General features: G+C 30.6%; 1 protein-coding gene across 3 annotated transcripts; it reads right to left on the reverse strand.

Annotated features, from left to right (window-relative positions):
- On the reverse strand, positions 1–22999 carry LOC107448767 (monocarboxylate transporter 12-like). Of its 3 annotated transcripts, XM_016064092.3 has the most exons (9): positions 22868–22999; positions 20713–20909; positions 19959–20102; positions 17070–18161; positions 14409–14519; positions 5773–5972; positions 2656–2799; positions 1518–2462; positions 1–200 (listed from the first exon to the last, which is right to left on the reverse strand). In XM_016064092.3, exons 2-6 carry the CDS (start codon positions 20888–20890, stop codon positions 5953–5955), a joined length of 1545 nt encoding a protein of 514 aa, XP_015919578.2. In that variant the 5' UTR covers positions 20891–20909; positions 22868–22999; the 3' UTR covers positions 1–200; positions 1518–2462; positions 2656–2799; positions 5773–5952. The 3 variants fall into 3 exon arrangements, with proteins under 3 accessions (XP_015919578.2, XP_015919579.2, XP_015919577.2); XM_016064093.4 differs by lacking the exons at positions 14409–14519; positions 17070–18161; positions 19959–20102; positions 20713–20909; positions 22868–22999 and adding an exon at positions 8165–8512; XM_016064091.3 differs by lacking the exons at positions 1–200; positions 1518–2462; positions 2656–2799; positions 5773–5972 and having other exon boundaries at positions 14168–14519.
- Positions 23000–25743: the final 2744 nt, after the last annotated feature.

Here is a 25743-nt window from a genome sequence, read left to right on the forward strand (position 1 = left end):
TTCCTTTAAATAAAACCTTTTATTCTTTCTCATACAAATGTACATTTTCACTGACATAAACACTTTTCATAACTTGGTAGACATTTTTCCTCTATTAGCCAAACGTGGTATGAAAAAGGTTAGGATTCCGCAAAAAATAGACATGGCAGCCAGAGTATAAAAAACACCATCGTATGATCCACCGCTACCTCTGAAATAGCCTGAAAAATCAGTAAAAAATGTAGCAAGCATTTAAAAAGTTATATTACGCCCACAAAAGAAACTTATCACTGATAGAAAGTTGTCAAACTCAGGGTTTTTACCAATCTTTTCGGGAATAAAGATTAAAAAAACGTGGGCATTTATTATAATTTTAAGCATTTGCATTCTTTTTTTGAAGAAAATAAATATAATTTTTATAATTCCGCCACCAGATTATTCTTTTTTTGTTCTTAAGAGAGAAAAACGTGTTGGTTGCTCATACGAGTCCTCGCAGATTTACATTACATAAAAGCGTGCAGTTTATTAGTTGTTTTAGACCTATTGTTATATTTAAAAATATAAGTTTAACTGTGATCCATGTTATTGCTACCTTAAAAAAATTGCGGTGTAAATATGCTGCAATCTGAATACATGTGCTAAATTGGGCCATAGTTATGGGGTAATTAAATTTAAGACGTACAATACTGCTGTTCTGAGCCGTGATGGCTCAGGGGATAGATCATTCGCCTTCCAATGAGGTGAACCGGGTTCGAATCCCCAGCAATGGCTGGTCGAAATTAATCCACATCCGGCTTGTTCCGACGACCACAGTGCCGATGTGAAATATCCTCAGTGGCAGGCGGATCATGGGTTAGAGTCCCTTTTTCATCAGGTTAACCGAGGGAAGTTCTCTTGGTCTTCCTCTCCATGTAACGTAAATGTGGGTTATTTCCATCAAGAAGTCCTCCACAAAGGCAAATTTCTCCCAATAATTGATCCAGGAGTTCTATTGTCTTCTTGAATTGGGTTCAAAATTACAAGGCTACGGAGTTGAACATTAGTAGTCGTAAACCCCGTGGGTCTGCTGTTCAATGACGGTTATAAAATTATAAAATAAAATAATGTGGCTCAATAGAGTGTGCTACGATGGTAGGTACAATGATGATTGTCATCGCAAAAAAATATTAAAGGTTGTAGCAAATTTGAAGAATTAAATGAGTGCAACAGTCTGCAAAATTTGTAACAATGTATTTTGCACATTCTCAGTTTTATGATATTTTGGATTATTGGTATTTTTCATAAAAAACAATTGATTTTTTTTTACCGAGTTTTTAATAATTATTTTAGACATTTACAATCATATGATTTGGAAGACGTGGAGAAAACATTACGATGTGTTAAATTTTGTATATGTTCAGGCATATTTTACCTTAACGGTAACATATGCCTGAAAAAAAGTTATATACATTATATACAAAAGTTACATTATATTCAAAAAAATTGAATATAAAAAAGACATGGTAAATTAACTATATTTAAATGTGTAAATAACTTACCAATCATTGGAGCAGTCGTTAAATTTAATGGCGCATATAAAAGGCCTCTACAGACCATAGCCATTGTCTTTTTACTTGTTTCAATGTACTCCTGAACCAAGGCGATTTGCAGAATCATAATGGATCCAGAAAATATCGGAAATAAGAACTCAACAAACATCAGTAGGATGTAATTATTTGAAAACAGCATGCCAGTCAACGTTAATGCCTGCCCAATGAAACAAATGGTGGTCAGATTGGGACTTTTCAAAATTTTCTTGTCAATCACAAATCCTGACGCAATGCGTGCAACTAAATCTGCTATTGGTAGTAACATGACGTAATATATTTCTAGATTTACTGGAACGTCTTTGTCTCTAACAAAATCTAAAATTATAGTCCATAAAGTTGTCATTGCAAAGGCACTGCCAGCATTGGTAATAAGCATAGTTATAAATACCGGGTCCACGAAGATCTTGAAATTCTTGAAAGTAAAATTATTCTTTTTTGCAATTTTCCCAGAATTCTCGTCTGGATTTGGAACACCATTTAATTCAGTTAATTTTAGTTTCTTTGGCTCATATAATGTAAAAACTGAACTTTTCTTTGTTACATCGATCTGTCTTTCATCTATTTCACTTTCAACAAAATTTATTGTCGATGACGGAGGCTTTATATTTTCCAATTGTTTGATATTTTTCTTTTCGACATTAATGTTCTTTTTTTTGTCTCTTGGATTTTGAAGTAGTAAGCTGGCGGGTAAAGAGTGCGCCATAATGGCAGAAAATATAAGAAAACAGCCAGAAATGCTATAATTATCTATAAAGAATTTCATTAACTGCGGAAATATAATTCCGCCAACACATGCTCCGGCAAATGATATACCATTCATTTTATTACGATTTTTAGAGAAATATGTGTTTATAATCAATGGCAAGAATTGAGTACTAACTGAGAAGCTGATTCCTAAAAGTAAAAAAATGGATACATTTTAAAATTATATGAAATTGAGATTAAAAATATTTATACATTTTTTTAAAAGCTTATGAAAATTTTTATTACTTTAGTCATTTAATATTACTATTCATTTTTAAAAATTTTTCATTTTGGCAATTATATATATCAAAATGAAAATTTTTGAATATATTATATACTTTACCAAGTAGGATGCCGTAACAAAGTATTACGATCAAAATATCTTCTGTAAAGAAACAGATTCCAATGCTTATCGTTCCCAGCAAATTTCCTAGGATAATCAACGATTTCATTCCAAATATTTGTTCAAGATATCCAATAAATGGACCTGAAATTAAAATAATTATTAACCCATTTTCCGTTCAATATCTCACCTAATAAAAGATCTTTCAGTTAATTACTGGAACTTAGTTTCTCAATCTCTTCCGCTGACTGCGAAGTAGCATTTTACTGCCTTAACTGGTTCATATCATATATCTTTCGTGGTTTTGATTTTATTTGTTTCAATAAATATCCTCCAAATGTTTAAAGAATTACCGATTCTGTCGTTTTAACCTGTCTCAATAGAAAAGTCTTACTCAATAACGGGAAATTCAATACTCCTTTTTAATTTAATATAGTTCATTTTACGAACAACTCTACATTTTGTAAGGCAGGCATACATAAATCATTCGATTGTCTGCAATAAAATAAAGAACTATTAATCCTATCTTGGTTCAAATAGCAAAAAAGATTTAGAAAATGCTGGAAATCTCATTAAAATAGTAGTTTTTAATATTAATCTGCCTGTGTGTTTGTCATACCCGATCATGCTAAGACAAATAGGCGAGAGTGGGCTAAGGTTGTGGGGTGAAACCCAGATACCTCGATTGTGTCGAAACCGATTCATTTTTTTAGCGGACAAACTCTGAATTATCCTTTACTTGTTAAAATGAAAGATTTACCACATTCAAGTGTTGTTGATTAATTTACGGGGTCTGTGTAAATAAATTTGTCTTACTTTGCCAACTCTCTATTCTTTTGCTTTTAAACTAGTCATATTTATTGGTCATTACAGTTTCAAAAATTATTTTTAGTTCAGATCATTATGCGTTTACTAAAAATTCACATCTTAACAAATAATAAGGATTTGATAGCGCTTGCTCAGTTACCTTTCGATAACTTCTGCTCTTGGGTTAAGACCGGGTTCTACCTAGTTTCGCTCCCCACCCCCTTAATGTGATTCTATGCTGAGCCCACAAAAGCTGCAGTGCAGCAAAGGAAGAAGATAACTACATGCCAAGGCTGAACACAAGTTTTAAGTTTCTCATGTAAAAAGCATTATTTTCATATTTTATAGAACCGTTTATACAGGATTATAGCTTTTATACAGATATAAATTCTCTGTAGCTATATATTTTTTTTAAACTAATCAATAAATACTATATTTTTCGTAAGAAATTTTGGTCGAGCTGTCCCGGGTCCCGTGACAATTGTACCTTTCATCTTGAGACTGCTTGGACTACATCACATGTAAATTACAAGCATAATTTTCTTAAATTGTCATATAAAATAGAAATGTCTGCTAATTTTTCACTTAAATTCTAGTATTTAATATTTTCGCATAGAATATTACATGTGTACCGTGTCTTATACTACTAGTGAAGTAATTTGACTTTTTCTAAAAAAATAATCATTTGTAAAAAAATTAGCACACCAATAACTTTTCAAGAATGATATATTGTACACAATTAAGCAATAAGTATCTTGATTAAATCTGACAGTTTTTAGGTCAAACAATTTAGTTCCAACAGGCCATCGAAACTTAACTACCCGGTTTTACCCCCTATATATGTTTTTATTGGCTATTCAATCTACAAATTCATTTAGAGTAAGAATGTTCCAGAAAAGAAATATTTAAATGAATGCATGCATCACGAATAAATCAGACTGTGTCTCGTGGGTTCTCCAGATCAGCATTTTGCTTCTTCAGTTTAGCATTTCACCTTTTGTTTTGAAGAAGTAGCTATGATTTACTCCAACTTTTACTTGTCAACAAGATTATTTTAGCATCTACGTCAAGCCTAAAGGAAGTCGTTTTCAGGAAAATGAGGTGAGAATTCACATCATTCGTGCATCACAATGGCACATTATTTTATTTAAGCTTGAGTTGAAAAATGAATTTTATTTTTTTACTAAAGACCTCCAATTCCAAACTTAGAATACAGTTAGTATTATATATCAACCCTTAAGTACATAGTAACTCAACAGTGACGTAGCTAGTGGGTGGTAAGAGAGACATCTGGCGCCAAATGTATGAAAAAATAATTGAAGAGGAATTCCCAGCATAAAATTCTTTTCTCTTTAAATATCCTCAGTTTCACTTCCTAATTACGGGTTCCATAACCTTTCAAATATTTACACAATTTAACTAAAATACAATATGGCAGTTTGCTTTGTATGAAGTTTTCTTTTTAAAATTATGATGAAATACGTCTTTTGGAAAATTTTTTTTATCAGAAACAATAAACGGAATCAAGAAAATCTAAGTGTAATCGAAGCTATATTAGTAACATATGCTGTTAGTTTTAAATAGAATCGGAGGAAAATATATGAAGTTGTGGAGGTACATTAAGGTCTGGTTTCTTAGGATAAGCGCCTTATCTGGGCGTCAGCGGGACGTCAACATCCCGCTGACGCCAATAAAATACTGTTTTGTTAGCTGAAGGACTGGTTTCTTAGAACTAGCGCCTTATCTGGGCGTCAGCGGAAAGTTGACGTAGATGTATTTGTTTTTATATATTGNTGTTAGCTCAGCGTGAGCAGTCGGTCCAACACAGACATTATCTCACATTGCGCAAGCGTTAATAACGTAAACAAATATTTATTTTGAATTTGTATTGATTTTGTTATTGTCGACTAGTGCTTTAGAGAGAGTTCAAGATGAGCGTTTGCAGTTCAAGATGAGCGTTCGATGACGTATACTATCAAACTCACAAATGGACCAATCAGAGGTTAGCGCTGATTTCCAGCTGACGGCGTCCTGTCCTAAGAAACCAGGCCTTTAACTTAAAAAACATAGCGTAACGTTGAAAATTATTATTCAATGTAAAATCAAAAAGGAAAAAAAAACAATTTAAACTGTGCTGGATTTAAATTAGGACATTATACAAAATATAAAATCGTTCCGGAAAAGCCTCCTTTCAGACCTACTCAATATTGCGCACAAGCTGAGTTAATACTCGGGCGTCGACAAAAAATGTCACTTAACATCTGTTACGATAGAATGATTTAACAAATAAAAATGTGTTCTTTATCTTACCACAAACTCCTCTCACCATGAAGACCAAGGTGTATGGAAGAGATGCCATCTTCCGATCCACATTGTAATAGACTATTGATTCCACAAAGAAGATAGAAGAAAGTCTACCTACTGCCCCATACAAGAGGTTTATAACGAAGCATGCTATGAGGATTTTACATTGTTGAACAGTTTTTGCTCTCATGTAGAACAATGTTTATCTAAAATTAAAGAAAAAAAAACGAGAGAACTAAAAAATCGATTTCTAAATTTAATTAGGATGCACTTGAGAATTAAGGAATTTTCAAACCTTCGTATTAACTTTTTTAAACTAACAGCGTTTTTAAAAAAACAATAATTTAATAAAAATGTGGCGTAACTACCACTACAAATGTTAAATAACAAATCACTAGTATATAACACATGCTATCATGATTCTATCATGAGGTACCTCTTGATAGATGAAGGTTGACATAGTCGATAATTAAATCTCCCACATTGGTGACCCGGACGTGATAAGAAATTGTCAATATTGATGGATGAATCCACATTAAACAGTTGATTTGCTTAAAAAAATATACTGCTCAAAGAAAAAAAGAAATCCGGTGAAGTAAATAAAGTCTCCCGGTTAATAAATAATAATGAGCGAAATGCTATAAAAAAATAATAATAGCGAAAAGCTATTAAAAAAAATAACGAGCGAAATGCTTGGAAGAAAAAAATAATATAATGAGCAAAATTAACTAAATATAATACAGCATGAATCAACTTGTGGTAATCGTTCATCGAATTCTATCACAGATAAAATTCTGGAAGGGGAGTAATGTGGCGTAACTACCACTACAAATGTTAAATAACAAATCACTAGTATATAAGACATGTTAACTTGATTTTATCATGAGGTACCTTTTGATAGATGAAGGTAATAAATAACCATTGATTCAAACTAGGGCTAGGTCAATCATTGATGTATCATTGGACCAAGGTTAACTNTTTCAAACCTTTGTATTAACTTTTTTAAACTAACAGCGTTTTTAAAAAAACAATCATTTAATAAAAATGTGGCGTAAGTACCACTACAAATGTTAAATAACAAATCACTAGTATATAAGACATGTTAACTTGATTCTATCATGAGGTTCCTTTTGATAGATGAAGGTTGACATAGTCGATAATTAAATCTCCCACATTGGTGACCCGGACGTGATAAGAAATTGTCAATATTGATGGATGAATCCACATTAAACAGTTGATTTGCTTAAAAAAAATATACTGCTCAAAGAAAAAAAAGAAATCCGGTGAAGTAAATAAAGTCTCCCGGTTAATAAATAATAATGAGCGAAATGCTAGAAAAAAAAATAATAGCGAAAAGCTATAAAAAAAAAAATAACGAGCGAAATGCTTGGAAGAAAAAAATAAATAAAAATATAATGAGCAAAATTAACTAAATATATTACAGCATGAATCAACTTGTGGTAATCGTTCATCGAATTCTATCACAGATAAAATTCTGGAAGCGTAACTACCACTACAAATGTTAAATAACAAATCACTAGTATATAAGACATGTTAACTTAATTCTCTCATGAGGTACCTTTTGATAGATGAAGGTAATAAATAACCATTGATTCAAACTAGGGCTAGGTTAACTAGAAAGTTACGATTGGATATAACTTCAAAAAAAACGAAAAGCTCCAATAAAAATTTTATTTTCAAAATCAATACATTACTTTAATTTTCAAGACAGTTGCCGTAGCTGTCAAGGCGTAGCTATATTTTACTGCCTAAGATTTGAACCATGACGTAACTTCTTGTTAAAGTTCTTCGATGTTTGCTGACCATCCAAAAATGTATTCTTCAGAAATTCACCAAGTAATAAGTTACATGGCTAAGACATAGAAATAGGAAAAATCGTCTTTTTGCTACACAATAAGTACCTTGATAACTGAGGCTACTACATTGAAAAATAGAATAATGTACCGTGACTATGTAAATAAAGTTTTGAGTTGATATTTTTTGTTTTTATTTAGTCAGGTTAAAACACGACATTTAACATGGTGTCATGATGAAATTACCAAATTTTACCAAAACCATATTTTATTGTTAACCGGTGAAAACTACAGAGCTTTTTGGTGTTCCCATAGAGCCAGAAACACCGTAAATTTGACCAAATTGTGATAGTTTTGACCATACTTCTTTATCTGGATAAAAAAAAATTTAAAAAAAAACGTTTTTTTAACAGCGTAAACAAAGCAAAGCATTTCATACAATGTTAATTTATCAAAGAGCATGACATACAGCTGTACACATATCATTTCGTGCAATATTATTATATCAAAATAGTATTAAGTACAGTTTTATTGGAACAAACAGCCTTACTTATAATATTATTGAATTGCATTTCTTTACATACCTTTTCATCGAACCAAATATATTCCTAATTTTATGTTCAATTGCGTAGTGGAGCACTTCCTTAGAATAGTAAGCAAACAATGTTACTAACTTATCATATTCATATATCCTCTAAGTATGTTATATGATATATCGATAGTTAAAAACAAAAAAAAAGCACTAAACGTAAAAGTTCAATTTAATCGTAACTGTTTCCTATGTAGTACATTATTAGAATGCGACAAGAAAAGTTTTCTTTATCATAAAAATAAAGTGTGTTTTTAAATCTAAAATAAAAAACACTCCACATCCTAATCGATGTTAGATAAATTTACAAGAGGGAATTCTTATTTTTTCAACATCAAACAATGATAGAAGATACATATTCAGTTGCGTTTCACAGTCAAACCTTGGCGTTCTTTTGTCACCCCATTATTTACTTTTTATTTATAGAATGTCATAGAGAGATCGAGAAAAAATGTCATGAAAGAATATATTTATACAATCTAAATATCGATGCTTTTGAAACAAAAATTTTATAACTCACTTGATATTATACATGATATATATACTCCAAATTGCGCAATTGAAGAAAAGATCGTTTCTGATTTTTTGCAACTATTCAGATTGAACAGCTCAGTTTTTCTTTCCATTTTTTTAGTGTACTATTTAGTTTCTTGAACAAATTTGTTTTCTTTCTCATTATAAATTTATTTTAATCATTTTTATATTATAACACATTCTTTTCTCAAGTACTATTTGATTTAGATTATCTGAAGTTGTTGGAATCGGACTTATTTTGGATAATCAAAATATTTATAATATTGAGGTAAAATTGTTCTCTACTCTATTTTTATCAATTATTTTTAGATAACGGTCTTTATAGTATTTAAATTTAATTTAAAAAAGACCATTTAATAAATGCAGAATCTACTTCTGAATCTTTAGTTGATTTCATCGATTTTTGACGACGATGATTTACTTTCCATTGTAAGTTTTTTAAAACTTTCTTTAAATTCCATTACATAATGGTATTATATTTTTCTTGAACGGATAACATAACATGCTTTCTTTTAAAGATAGTGAAAGCTTTAATGATTTATCTAAACTACGCTAGTAATAATAAACAGACAGCTGAAACAGCAAAAATTACAACTTTCAAGTTTCATCCCCCCCCCCTGCAAAAAAAAGAAAAACCTCCAACTAATTTTAACAACTAACAAAACGAATCAGTAACATTACCATTACTGTTTTACTATCATGAGAATAGAAATAAACGTAAGAGGCATAAATTTCTTTAAAAAAAATCTTACTTGAATTCTGTTTTAGTTTAATGGTAATGTTAGATTACTGAAATTTTCGGTGTTTATGACTCATTATCCTAAATAAGGCTGACCGTTTTTAAAAAAGTTTGTTTTTGCAGCAAATGTACGTGACAGGACATAAATTTTTTCCTCCAAAGATCCTGTTTTATTTCAAATATTTTTCAAAAGATCAAGGAATACAAAGCAAGGAAAAAAACCGGAAAATTCTATCAAAATTTTTGCGAAATTTTATTCGCGATGGCGACGCTTGAATAAGCCCTCTAGCGGAGAGGACATTTTAAGGCTTTTATTTATTAAGTTTTCAATTAGTTCTATCAGAACCATTGGTAGATTAAGAGTTTTTTTTTTCAGCAGCAAATAAGAAGCAAAATTTCCCTAAGAAAAAGGCACAAGAACTTGAAAAAACAACCCACAAAATCATTCGGAAACAGAACGCGCCCAACATTTGAAGAACAATTTCTCAATAATTTTTTTCTTTTATCAGGCTTGCTACTGATAACTTCCGATTTCGTGATCGCACCCTGTTCAAGATGTGTGTATTAAGGTAAAATACATATTTTTGTCTTCAATTCATTATAAACTAGTGGGCTGCGCCCTCTGCTCGCTAACGCTCGCCAACCCCCGAAAAAAGCTACGCAATCTTATATGGTTTGCTTCGCAAACCAAGCTCGCTTCGCTCGCTACTAACTTAGATACATTGCAAATGCACAAAATTCTAAGAATTCAAAAGAGTCATTCAAATCCATATAAAAACTTTTTTAAAAAAAATTACATCTTTTTAGTAAATACTAAGTCATTAAAATAAATTTGAATTCAAATAAATGACATGCAATTCGTTAAACCTATTAGAAATGTGCTATAGTATAATTCGTGATATAAATCAAAAATCGTCAAATAAATTCGTAATATATAAATTCGTGAAAAAAAGCGCTTTCGATAAAATACTAAAATAAAGATCTATCGACAAAGACTACTCATTTCTGCCTAGCTTAATATTATGAGATTGCCGCAGCTGATGCTCTCTGGTTACTTCAATTTCCGTTTTTAAAAGCGCTATATGTTGAGCCACGTCACCTAGATTTGTCATGTGACATTTTTTGCGGCAATCATTGGTCGATTTTCTAGCGTTGCCATTCGGCGAGTTGTAATGAGGTTTTTTTTGTAGCTTTGTAAGAGAAATAATAACGGAAACAAAACAAAGCAATCGTTGCCACCGACGGAAAAGAAATACAGTCAAAATTTGGGAGCCACGTAAGAGAATTATATATATTAGACCAGAAGCACATCATTAAAAGGCNCGGTAAAATACATATTTTTGTCTTCAATTCATTATAAATTAATGGGAAATTATTTAAGTCGTCATTGCTTTCTTCATTCCAATGAATAAATGTGATTTCAACGTGAAGAACTGTAATAGTTATAGAATATTCTTCTTTTTATAGAATAGAATATATTTCTGTATCTATATCATTCGGAAAACAACAACAAAGAATCATTCGAATTATTTATCATTTGTGTTAATTATTAATAATTTTTTATCATTTTCTTGGTAAGTATTTCTTTTTAATTTTGAATAACTAATATCAACTGGAATTCAGCTATTCTGTTTTGAAGTTACATTTTGAAATTCATATCGAGATCTTACAATTATAAAATTGTATTGCGTGATTTGTAATCTGTAAGTAATGAAGGGATAATCTATGCATATATAATTTGAGAACAATACTTTTAAACTCCGGATTTATAAAGCGAATTCTCCGGATTTACAAGGGGTATAAGTGTTATGATTTTTGTAATAAAAAATTTATTTGCAAATAATTTTTCTTCTAATTTGATGATAGTCCTCTAAAGAATGGTTTTCTATGTGTGATTCAAAACTTTTAGACTAAAAAGAAGAAAACAAATATTAAATTTTAATATGAGGAATTTTTTGGCTTTTTTTTTTAAATTTTTTTTTATCGCAAACATGTTTTATTTTACGTTTATTTGTGTATAAATAATGATTTTTTCTTCTTGATACTTTAAATTTTTTGATAAAAATTATTGTCAAGAAACTTTTTTTTTGCAAAATTAAATGATATAACATTGTGTGTCTGCGTATACTTCTTGCATATTTTAATGTTTGAAGTACTATGATTCAGAAAAGTATGGAATGCAAAGTTTAAATAGACCTTTCATACAAGATCATTAAATTTAGTAGAGCGATTTTACGAGCTTTCGGTTTCAACTCTAATAAGAAAATAAGATATATATTTTTTTCTATTTATTTACGATTATTTTTTCGATGTGTTTGGTATGTTCCTTCTCAAAAAAATAGAGATTCAATTTTGTTTTCGCTTGCATAAGAAAGAATATCAAAGATTTATATTTTTCTTTTTTTAAATAAGCCACAATAAAGATGGAACGTTCCCATGCTACACTGAAGAAATTTCCAGTTCAAATGATGATCATGTTTTTCTTCTAGCAGTCACTCGTCTCAAATAACAACACTTCCACAGGTCGTTGCGTTCACGAATATTGAATGAAAATTGCATAACGATATTTACGGAAACTCCACCATCAGTCTCAAACTCAACCGTCGTATTCCGAAGACTATTTTTAAAGGCAATTCTCACTGCATGCTAAAATATCACGGATACAAATTCATAGATGTGAACGAAAACTTGATTCGCAATCGCAACGCTCGAATACGCCATCTGGGGAGATTTTTTTTTTTTTTTTTTTTTTTTTTTTTTTTTTTTTTTTTTNTTACTTGTCAAAAATATTTTTTAAGACTTCAATGACGTTTTTTTCTTTTTTTTAGACGTTTTTTTTATTTTTAGTTTAATATTAATTTGTTCTATATAGTTTCTTAACTTAAAAGTTTCTAATTTATTTGAAAATTAAGACAACTAACACACTTCCTTTTCCTATGACTTTCCACATGCTAATGGTAAAAATACGCGAAGTGCTGCCATAGGTAGAGAGTTCTGCTCTCCGCCACCTGTAGCCCATTTCGATCGCCAATTGACGATTTTTTTTTGTGGGTAAATGGGAACGCTTCCTATTATATACATCACAACCCAACGCGGAAAAAAAACCCGGTTAAAGAGACTTGCAGCGTCATCTGTCAGAAAACTTTCAAACTAAAATTACGAACTTCGGGAAAAATTTAATACATTGCCTTATGTGACCAGATTTCTAAACCAGGATTTGGAAACAAATCAGCGGAGTGTCGTCGAAAATGTTCCTGATTCGACAACACCCGTATCTTTGGAGAAAATATTAATATATATATGTGCAATAAGGATTTTTTAAATGGATAATGTTCTATTTTGTATGTATAATACAATCAATTGTAATTTTTTACAATTATTTGGTGCAAAGCTACCTCAATCAAGCTTGACTTCATTACTAAGCAGTTTTGAAAAAAACATTTATATTCTGCAATTGTTTAAGACAAGTAAAATGAATAAATATCATGGTTATCAAAATTTGTGTATCTTTTGCTCAAATTATTTTTTCACGAGTATGGAGTTTTTATTAGTTAGTCTTAGCATGATGTTTTTTAGATTTTTTGCTTGCATTCTCTGTAAGATAAAATTATTTTGTTTAAAAGAACATCATATCTGATTTTTTTAATATTTCACTGCATATAAAAAAAGACGAGTTGTTTTCAAAAAAATTCGAGAACATTTGAAGACATGCGTTAAGATTTTGAGCACATTTTCCGACCCCAAAGAAATTGCAAGTTCTTAAATACGATTTAAAAAATTCGAGGACTGTTTTCAAGATTGATAAAATCTAGTTTGAAGCAAAAGTTTAAATTATTTAATTTTTGTGCCAATTAATTAGTCATTGCTTTATTTTCTACGATAAGCCAGCCTAAGAAAATATTATTATAAACCAATCTGGATTGTTTTGCTCATTTCTTCCAGAAACAGTGTGGATCTATTTAAACTTACAGGTTGTATAGAACGCTAAAGATTTCATCAGTTTATCAGTGGATGTGGCGAAGTCCATTTCGATTACAACTTGATAAAAAAGAAGATCAATTGATCAGTTATATAAAACGTTTAAAAAATTATCTGTTTTGTAAAAAAAAGTTATCTGACTTATGCTTCGCTCAATAAATCTGCATTGTAATTGCATGACAATTCAATGTACAGCCAGTTACTCAGCTAAGAAAAAAAAACAATCTTAATATATTTAAAACTTATTGTTTGGATAATAAGTTACTGAAAACAGAATTTATTCAATGATTATTTACAATAGCAAAGCCTGATGGAGTAATATTTCTTAGCTCTTTACTCTTCATTTTAAAGATTATTCTGTTTTAAAAAAATAGTTTATTATTTTGTTTTATAAGAAAAGCATCATACTTTGTTGGAATAATATTTCTTAGCTCTATGTTATGCAAGAACATTATTTTGCTGTATAAAAATTGTTTAGTTTTAGATCTTTTTAACAATGCATCCCCCATTGTTGGAAACTTATTTCTAGATCGCTTCAATGCAAACGTAATATTGTTGTGTTGAATAAAAAAAGTTCTGTTTCAGACATTTTAGCAGAACATTATCTATTGTTGCAATAATAATTGAATAATAAGTCCATCTTATGACAGCCAAAAATATAAGATTGCTGTATAAAAATAGTTTTGTTTCAGATAATTTTAAAAAAGCATGATCCATTGTTGCAGTAGTATTGTTAGATATATACCATGCAAGCAGAATATTATTTTATTGTTTAAAAAAAGCTTTGCTTGATTTTATTTTAACAAAACACTTCCATTGCTGGAAAAATACCTTTCTCTTAATGCCTGCAAGCAGAGATTTTTTTTGTATAAAAATAACTGTTTTGAGTCCATTTAAAAAACGCCACCCATTGACTTGTCGGACTTACAGTTAGTAAGATTACAATTTTTAAAATAGTTCTATCACCTCATGTTGATTTCAGAATTACCTCTTTTCTTCAGATAAGGGATAAAATATGCTGAACATCCACAAAACAATGAAACTCCACTGAGAACATAAAATACGTTATCATAAGACCCATTATCTCCTCTGAAATAACCTAGAATAATAATGATTTAAATTAACATAAGCAATTATTTCAAAATAAAAACTCAATAATTACACCTTAATATTGTCATGAGAATGCTTCCTGCTTATGCGAGCATTAGTTTTATTAATTACTTCAATTGTACATAGTGAGTTATAACGGTTGTACGGAAGTATAATGGTAGGTACAGAAGAAGCCGTGATTGTACAGCAATTACTATTTACAATTTAAATTACAATCGTACAATTGCCAGTAATTTGTACGAGTCTTGCAGAAAAAATTAATGTAGAATAAACAGACTGGTGATCAACGATAGCTTTAAAAGCTCCCCATAATCAAATAACTATGAATTGAGTCGCTCAGAAGCCAATGCAGTTAAGTCCAAAACACAAAAATTGAGAAAATTAATGTTTTTTGATACATTAGTTTTTAAAATTCTTGGTTTATTAATTTAATTAGAAAAGTGTATAAAGTCTTTTTTCGAGGTGTAAACTCTGCAAAAAAGCAAGATATGTACAGGATGTGTAAATAAAAACGTAAGTATTTATTGAAATAATGACAGCATCTTAAAATTTTTAGGACTTATACCTTTTGGCAGCTGAAAAAGATAAGAAATACGTATAGTCTACTAGTATAAACGAATTTTTATTTTTCACAATCATCACTAGATACAGTGACTAATACAAAATAAACTGTTGGATTATTTCAAAAATTGTTTTTTACTTCAAAACTAGAGTGGCACTTTTCTTTGTTTTAGGAAATGAAAATAAAATAAATAAATAAAGAATAAAAACTAAAAATACCACATTTTAAAAAAATACTACGAAAAATACCATACCCTTTTTTTGGTGAAAAAAATACTACGGTAGTATTAAAAATACTACTTCTGGCAACCCTGTTACTATGAATTTCTTGTTTTTCAGTGTTACCAACAAATATCGAAAGAAGAAGAATAATTTAATTTTTATTTCAAAGTTTATGTAAAAAAATATTGATAAAAGGTGGACTTATTCACAATGGCTTCTGAAATTATTATACAATATATTCAGAAGCTATTAAAAAAAGGGCTGTCTAACCTAGAAAAAAGTAACCAACGAGAAAATCCTTTAATAACTAACTTATTATTTATTTCATCAAAATTTCCAAAAATCAGAAAATATCAAAAAAGGGACTTAACCGCATTGGCTTCTGAGCGGCTCAATTATGAAAACACGGGAGGGGCACCTAGCTTCTAGGAGCACACTAGCATTGCGGTATTGAGATTCAAGATGCAAAGCACCATTACCAACGGGGTTGTATCTATAGGTAAAATAGAGTTCGGAACAGAGGTGATAATTGGGGTCTAACCAATAGCAAATTAACCAAAATTTACCTACATTAAAAAATATTGAAACTTTTTATGAAATTCAACTAGTTTCAAAGAAATAAAAAAAAAACTTTTGAAATTATTATTTTTTAAAAAATATTTTTATTTAACATTAAAATATAACTAATTGTCTACATCAACAAAATCCTCCTGCATGAAATTATAAATGCTAAGTCATAATATATGCATATAATTTATGAAATTATAAATGCTAAGTATAAAAAATGCAAAATTTAAATATCGAAAGAAACAAATTCAAATTCGCCTTTTTTAAAAAGCGTGTTACATTTTTGCCAACAAATCACCCTCAGGAAATTTCAAGTATTTTGTAGATTGTTACAGAAATTTTGTTAGAGAAATCAAGCACTTGTATCTTGAAGCAAATGAAGATAATTTATAAAATTAGGAAGTCAGGTGAGGAGTAGAAGAAAACAACATGACGAAATATAGTTTTGTTTTCCATTTTTCGAATTTCACACTCATAATACTTAACATATTTTTAATAATTCTAAAGGAAGATTGTAAAGCATTTTGCTTAAAATTAACTAATATATTTTTAGAAAATTCCAAAAGTTAATTTTACTTTATAAAATGTGGGCTGGGATAGAGCTTGGGGGCATAGGTCCAAGGGGTCGTGAGTTTGATCCCCGATGGTCAAAAACTTCCCCCGTGAAGTAAATGGTGACTGATGCAAGTTAAATCAGTAGGATCACAAAGTCATCCATGTCCCAATAACAAATCATACCTCTGTGGTTACTGAATTATAGATCGTTTTCAAGCTCTGGTCAAAATTACGATCTGTGGATGAATAAATGCTTCCACCCTATAAGCGGAGTGTGGCATGTATATGGCTGAAGTCGTATTCTTGGCAATAGATGACGCCACTGAAAAACAAGAAACGCACCCTCTGTCTTAAGTTTGCTTGGTTTTGCGAAGCAAGCCTCTTGGTTGGCAAGTGGCATTAGAAACAACAACTTTATAAAATTCATGATCTTTTGTGGGGCCCTAATATATTTGGTGATTGGACCTACAGCTCCAGTAGCCCCATCCCTCTTAATCATCAAGCGATGTAGAATAATATGACATTTTCCGTCATAGATGGCTCCGCAATTTTCGATCCTTATTACGTGCCCTTACCTCTCCTAAAAGCTTGTCGCAACATTTTTGAGACACTTTGTTAAGTAAAAGACACTTACCTATCATAGGAGAAATTCCTAAACTAATTGGAGCATAGAGAACAAATCTGCAAGTCATAGCCATCGTCTTTTTACCAACTTCCATACATTGGTGAATTAAAACTATTTGCAGAAGGAATATTGCTCCTATGAAGACAGCGATGAAAAACTCTAAGAGCATTAGCAATAAGTAATTGTTCGTAAAAACAAATGCAATAAACAAAAATGTTGTACTCGCAAAGCAAACAAGTGTTGTGTTTGGTTTTGACAAAAAGTTTCTGTCCAGGACAAATCCAGAACCAATGCGTCCCACCAAATCAGACAACGGAAGCAATGCGACGTAATATAGCTCTAAATGTTCACCTACATTTTTATCTCGAACAAAATCAAGAATTATTGTCCAGACAGTTACAGCTAATGCCATGCCCCCACAGTGAATGATGAGTATAATAATGTAAACCGGATCAGCAAATATCATGAAATTTTGCAGACTGAACATATTTTTGTCAGAAAATAATTTCCTTTTGCATCCTAATTCTGAGGTTTTGTCAGTGGAAATATTGTTCAAAGTGTTTTTGGTCTTTATCCACTGTTTTTTATCTTCATCTGATCCGTTAGAAACACAGCTATTTTGATCGTATTCTCTGTTCATTGTATTGAGACTTTTGATGCAGTGCTTTTTATTTTCAGCAACTTCAACTGATGCTTCTAAGGCAAGGTTTTGTCTGATTTGGTTTTGTCCATTTTCAAGCATGTTGATATTGTTTTTATCAATACAATCTTGATCTGTATGCTTAAATTTTGTGCTGTGGTTATTTTTATCATAGTCAATAAAGCTCGTACTCTCGTCTGTAGGTTGTGACTGTTGAATATCTTTTTTAGGATTTTTTATGAGAAGGCTAGCAGGAATAGTGTGAGAAATAATCGCAGACAAAACAAGAAATGATCCTGACAACCCATAGTTATGAATGCACATTTCCATTATAATTGGCAACACAATGGCACCTATGCAAGCTCCAGATAGAGAAATGCCGTTTGCTGTGCTCTCTCGTCCAGGGAAGTATGAGTTCAGAATAGAAGGTAGCATGTGGTGTGCACATCCAAAGCTTAAACCTACAAAAATAAAGAATAAAAGTTTTCAACAAAAATTTGAATTTGGAATTTTTATCATAAAAATTAAAAGCATAACAAAATTGTTTCATTTTTTTGCAAGAAATCTACTAAAATAAATACGAACTCAGAATGGGCTTTGAATAAAGTATATCCAATGCATGCAAAGCCTATGTAGTAGTAACTTCTGATTTAGAGCCTATCATTCTTGATCAAAAACTAAACTAAACTCAGTAGCACGACAACCCATAGAGGGCCAAGGCCTACTGTGCTCATCTTAATTTTCTTGACCTTGGGCTCTGGGGTGCAGGAGCAGATATCCCGGTCAGGTGGTCAGCCAAACGCAGAACCCCCAGTGTTTAGCTTCCAAGCATGCTTGGTATTCATTTATCGATCTAAAGGGATGAAAGGTTGAGTCAACCTTGCCCGGCCCGAGGATCGAATCTGGGACCTGTGGCACGGGAGAGCGAAGCGCTATCACTCAGCCACCAGGCGTCATTTTTGATCTAAATCCTACCGAAATTTTTAGAGATATCTATGCAAGAAGACAACTATGCACATCCTATCAAAAATTGCTAAGTTCGTGTTTTTTTTTCACCCATATTTTTTTCTAGCGTTAGTTATTGCGTTATTTATATTTCTTTCTAGTATTAGTTTTACGTCAAAAAATTATATTTTTTATTTTTTTCCTTCTGATTTTAAGAAATCAGGAATATCAAAATAAATTCTTTACACTGCAAAATTTCAATTTATTACACGGAGAAACAAATCTCGTGTTGCATTTATACAAATACTTGATCTTGGTAAATTCAGGAGTGAGGATTTTAAATCTAATATTAGTTTTGCTTCTAAAGATACAGATCCTTAAAAATGAAATTTTTTTTTGTCAAAACCTTTCAAGTTTAAAAACGCTATGGATAACATAGGATCAAGTAAATGTAACTAACTTATAGGAGAGTTAAGGCGCATCATCAGGACTAAAATTGCATGCCCGGAAATTTCGTCTTCCATGTCTAAGGGCGCTTTCCTATTACAACCTATTCTAAAGCACACGAGGAAACAATTCCATTGTAGGGTGAATTCCAATATCACGTAGGGAAACAATTCCATTATCACCTTAGTGACGTAAGATAATATCTATGCAATTTAATATTAAAAATAAAAACCAATCCCAGTATACATGAAAGAGTCATTGTTCTTTACCAAACCATTAAATTAATACCAACTGGAAGACAGCTGTAAAATAAATTGAATTTTTCTATTTCAAATAACATGACGCACACGGATAGCTGGTTAAAAATAAATAAAAAGCTTCCAGGCACGAGTTCATATGCAATTTCAATCCTGATGATGTTCTCTATCTCCCCTAGAAGTTTATCACAACATTTGCGTGATCCCTGTTACGTATAACCTTTTTTTTTAACTTTTTGAACTTGTACATTTGACAAGAAAAAAAGTCTAAAAATGTCATTAAAAATAACTGTAACTTGGTGAAAGAACGGCTAATTCAATTTAAAAATAACTGTAACTTGGTGAAAGAAGCTGATTGCTGATTTGAAATCAGCGATACCGAAGTATCTAAGATCTAATTAACAAAAAGCAAAAAAAAAAANAAAAAAAAAAAAAAAAAAAAAAAAAAAAAAAAAAAAAAAAAAAAAAAAAACAAGTTCCCCAGTGTTGTTTAAGAGCTGGTGATAAACTTTCATTTCAAGCATGGCATGTTGACAAAATATTTTTTCAAAGAGCTATTTTCACGTTAGAATAAAAAAAATGTATAGTTTCAATAAATGAAAAGCTTACCCAGAACGATTCCCCACCAGATTGTTACAGTTAGTATATCTTCAGCAAAGAAGCAGGAACCAATGCTTACTGTTGCCACTGCACAACCCATAACAATTATTTTTCGCATTCCAAATATTTGCTCGAGATATCCCACTACAGGACCTAAAGGTAAAAGAATTGGAATAATTTGTGAAAAACACACCTCCTTAGAGTTATTTATCTAAATATTATAACCTAGTTAATTATTTTAAGTAAAATAAATATTTATAATCAATTTATTTAATAAATTTCCAGTACTATAAAACCATATATCCATATACCATACTTTATAAAATACATGATGCTTGTTTCCAAATGGTAAAAGTCTGTTGAGATAGCAGATTATTTTTTTTCTTGCAATTCTTGTTGTAAAAGCTTGTTTTGTTACTGTAAAAAACCAATCTGCTTACAGATTTTCTTTCCTTTTGTATAGTAAAAAACTGTTAAAGCTGCAGATCTATCTAAGTTTCACGGTTTTGCACAATCAACCCAGCTACCGGTTTAAAACCATAAATTTTACAGAATTTTTTTTATACAGTGTATAAATAAGAGGAAAAAAAATTGGAATTTTTAAATTCAAAAGCTGATTACTTTAGATAATTTCTGTTTTTAAATTAATACATCAAGTAATACTTTCCTACCTAATATTAGTTTTGGAATTTTTAAATTCAAAAGCTGATTACTTTAGATAATTTCTGTTTTTAAATTAATATTTCAAGAGATACTTTCCTACCTGAGAGATGTCTCAGCATGTAAGTAAGGACAAAAGGGAAAGATGCTTGTTTACGGTTCACATTGTAACGAGTGATGGATTCCACAAAGAATATTGATGAGAGTCTGGCAGCACCAGCAATAAAGAAATTAATAGCAAAACACCCGAGCAATATGCCATAACTATTAGATGTCTTCATTCTAGAAAAAAAGTGTCACCTGTAATAAAAAATTTCAAAAAATTACACACGAGCAAATTATAGCAGAACTATATAGCGTGGCATAAAAACAATGAACATAGTCTGTGACATAAATTTTCTTATGCCTGTGTATTACTATTACATACTATAAGATTAATTATTTAGTTTATAGTGCAAATAAACAGGCTGAAATTAAAATTTCTAATTCAATAATTTTAATTCTATGTAAATATGTGGAAACAATGTGAATAACAATAGCAAATTCCTTGTTTTTCTTAATTATGAATTTTTACATGATTAAGCTATGGTGATTATCCATGCTGAGGTGATTATCAGTGTATTGAATTTCAGTGTATTGGGGAGGCATATTGGGGTGATTTTATCTTATAACTGTCATTGAACAGTCGACCAGTTAGGGATTACCACTACAATTGTTCCACTCCGTAGCCTTGTAATCAAAGTAACAACCCTTGTAACAAAATCAAAGTTTTCGAAATTTTATTTTGCTTCACAGGCAAAAGCTCTCTCTATAGCAAGATTTAAAATTAAGTTTTAAATCTTACTACAAAAGATTTGCTGAATAATTAAAAAAAAATAGCTTGTCTATTTATGTAAATTACTTGAATTTTCAACGAACAAAACTTGTTATTTTAAGAAATAAGTAAAATATAGGATGATGCCCGTAGTTAAATTGAATTAGCCGTTTAAGTTTCAATATATTTTATCGTTTTGTTATGCACTAATAGACAGTTTTCGAAGAATAATTAAGTTCATAAGTTGACTAGTAATGAAAAACTTTTGTCTTTTCTTCGTAAGTTTTACTTTATATGTACTAAAACTAATTCGGGATTAGGTATTTACACTGAAACAGTTAAAAATATTAGATTCCATTTAAATTTTATTGTTGGTATAAATAGTATTCTTAAATGAAAAAATAAACTGTTATCAATTTTTGTTTTTCAGTAAATAAAAAAATAATTAAAAAATATTTATAACAAGAGTTCATAAACTACTTTAATTTAGTTAACAATGCACGATTTCCTTCTAAGCAAAGGGATATTTTTCACAAAATAATAATAGTTATATTAAATAAGCACAAACTTGGTTTTTTGAATAAAAAAAAGTTTTTTAAGCAATTTTGTCTGCATTCCAAGAGATATTAATTTCACAAATAGATTTTAAGGCGTATGACAATTTGTTAACACAGTTGTTGTATGCTTTAAAAGCCATTTGTACTACAATTTTGTACAATAACAATAAAAAATAAAAGATGTATTTTTATTAAAATTGTTTTATTTAATTGTTTGTTACATATTGTTTATACATATCTATTTTGTGCTAAGATTTTAAAATAATGATTTGTGAATGCATAAATTTTTTTTATCTCATTCATAAATCAAATTATGCCAAATTATAATTTTTTGTTTCTCCCATCAAAGTAGACAGCTATACAATAGTAAAGTAACAACCTTGTTATTATACCGTTAGCCTATATTTTTTTCTTACTTGAATCGATATATGTCTAATTGTCTTTCAAAATTTCCATTATATACGATAACGGGCCAACTATATTGTGTCATTATCAAGTAATATTAGATAGACATAAGATTTGATGACATTGGATCAGGTTCGAAGAGAAACTGGACGCTGAACAGTGGAAACTACAACAATAGTAATAGCTTTGAAGAATATTAGTTTAACACTATTCCGAAGTATTTAATAACACTATTTAATATTTCCTAAGTAAACATTCTTAATATTGGTTTGAGTGAATTAATTATGTGTCTCAATAGTCAACAGCTATAGTCAAGATAATATTGAAGTAATGCTAATTTTAAAAATAAATACAATTCAAAAATTAATTAGAAAATAAGTTATTACAAACAGCGTTAAAGATAATATAAAGGATTTATTATTATTTTTTTTTCCGGATCAACAAATATTTAACACTGAATAATTTAAAAAAATTTTTTTTACCTGGATTTCAAGTACTTGCAAGTGCGCAATAGTTCGCATTTTGTGCTCATTATTCCTAAAAAGAATTGCGATACCTTTGATTTACATGATGTAAGTGAGCCTGTTGGTGGAAAATTGTTTCATGACTCCATATCACCAACGATCTTTAGTTCTTATCAGTAAACATAATTCCAAAAGAAAGAACTGCTGACTGAGTGATTCTTAACTTTCAATGTCATCGTCTACTCTCAATTATAAAAACTTTTATAATAACTCGCTATTATATCTGTGATGGTGATATCTTATTTTCAAAGTTTCCGACTTGAAGAAGAGTGTTTAAATCATTATACTCGACTTCTGAACAAATCAATACATCTGGGGGTACTGGATTGGAGATCGATCGTTCTCTGATTCAGGTCAAAAGAACGATCTGTGGATAAATGAATGGAGGTATGAATGGGTCCGTTCTATAAACGGGTGTGACGCATGGTGTGGCAGAAGTCGAATTCTTGGCCATAGATGGCGCCACTGGAAAACAAGAACAATTGCACCCCCTCTGCCTAAACAGGCATACGTCAACAACAACTCGACTTCTGAGCTAGATGACATTAGTACTGTAAAATAGAAAAACCTATGTAAGAGAGAAAAGCCGACCTGGTGGTCGAGTGGTCAGCGTGCCTGACTGCGGAGCCGCTGGTCGCGGGTTCGAATCCTGCTCAGGGCATGGATATTTCTTTCCCTCTCTCTGTGTTCTATGTCCTTTCTCCTTTGTGTGTATTTGTGTGAATGTGACCCGCCCTATAAACGGGTTGTGATTGTGTGATGTGATCGACGCTGCTCCACCGCCGTGGCTTCGCCACAAGTGCCCACTGGGTAACGAGAAGAGAGTAGCAGATCTGACATTCCTGTGGCCAATGGGACAACCCCCAAGAGCCCGTCATTAAAAAAAAATGTAAGAGAGAAAATATTCAGAATTGAGATTTTTATATGTTTGGCATTTTTGTATGATAAGCTACATATTTAAAAATAAAAATCAAAAATTATTTTTTAAAATTAGTTTTTTGAATTTTTTTTTTAGCGTTGATTGCATTAGCAATAGAAATCAAATAGCTGTCAAGTCGATTTTCTCGAAATCTTTTATGAAGCCCTTTCGTTGCTTTTTCAGTTGCACGGCAGAATAAAATTTTAAATTATTTCCTGTCAGATACATATGCAGTATTTATCTCGCCAATTTCGCCAAAGGGAAATTACCATCAATCAGAATTTTGATCATTCTCAGACAAGCTAGAATTCTTAAATTATAGCTGGAACTCTCTGCTGAATGACAATGCAAGTTTCATCCCTTTCCTGACAGTTACATAATTATTTTGATATTATAACAAAAGGAAATTTTTCTCAATCCAAATTTCGACCACTTTAACATTAGCTTAATGATCAGATTTGGCTGATTTCTGTGCTTCAAAAAGTTTCAATACTTTTTCGACCGTGAGAAGCTGATTTATTTGTGAATCGAATTTATTGTCAATCAAAGTTTTGACCACTTTTTGTCTAGCTCGAGTGCTTAAATAAGTCTAGAGAATTTCACTTATAGCTTTGTGCCAGTAACAATTCAAGTTGAAATTGTATCCTAAATTGCTGCTAGTAAAAGTTATTTCCATCTTATTGTCAATCGAAATGTCGACCAGTTTTCGCCAAAAAAAGAAAAAAACTAACAAACACAAAACTGATAAGAGCAAAATAATGAAATAAATTAAAGTTTTAAGAACTACGTTTTCAAATTGGGAAAAAAAATTCTCTTTTTGATCAACGAAAAACGTCGACAGCATCATTTCCGAAATTTTCTATCTCTAAACGAAATTGGCATTAAACGTCATCGTCGGTAAATTGCAGCATTTGTCAATTTTGTAGCCAATCAGGTTCGATACACATGTGACGTCACTTACAGTTACTCAATTAAATTAAATGGTTGGACATAATCACTTCACTTCTTCTTGAGGTCAAGTACCCGATTCTTCCCACGTTTTCCAGAAGCGATTAGCCTCTTTTTTTGTCAAACAAAATCGAATTATTTTCTAATCAAATTGAAAAAAAATGTCTTATAAAATTTTTATTTTAATTTATTATTTATTCTTTGATATTTTAAAAAAAAAGGTGAAACAAAATACGCATATTTACTTCAAAATAAATAAATAAAAAAGCTGCTAAGGTAGCATTTTTGAAAATTTTGTTTAACTTGCATGGGCTTTGCAATTAATTTGAATCAAAGAATTCGTTGCAATAAAAGATAGCTTAGTTTTGAGAAAAAGCTATTTAAAAAAATCGTTAAAAATTAATAATTTTTTGATGAATTTTTTTTCACCTCAGATTTAATTAGGAAAACTAATGAAAATTTGAACCCTTATTGTAATTTTACTTTCTGCATCATTTGAGCTGATAACTCGAAGCAAAAGTTTTTTCAGTTTTAAACTTTATATATTCAAAGAAACATTTATTCTAAAACTCGTTTATGCAATTATTATTCGCGATCGCAACGAACTATAGGGGGCGTTGTTGTATGAGACGCTTACCTGCGATTTTTCTATGAACCGTCATTCAGTTACTCTGGAGACGTCCTTAATGTAGCGTGTAGCATTGCAACGTTCCTTCTTTAATGTGGCTTATTAAATTTAAAAAAGAAAAATGCTTGATCTTCTTTCTTGTACAACCGAAAACAAAATGGTATCTCTTTTTATTAGAGAAGGAATATCCAAAACACATCGGAAAAATATTTGTACATTAACAGAAAAAAATATGTATATTCTTATAAGAGTTAAAACCTAATGCCCGAGAAATAGTATTACTAAATTTAATGATATAACATGAAAGGCCCATTTAAACTTTACATTCTATAGTTTTAA

Source organism: Parasteatoda tepidariorum, chromosome 10 (genome assembly GCF_043381705.1).
Source record: "Parasteatoda tepidariorum isolate YZ-2023 chromosome 10, CAS_Ptep_4.0, whole genome shotgun sequence".
NCBI lineage: Eukaryota > Metazoa > Arthropoda > Arachnida > Araneae > Theridiidae > Parasteatoda > Parasteatoda tepidariorum.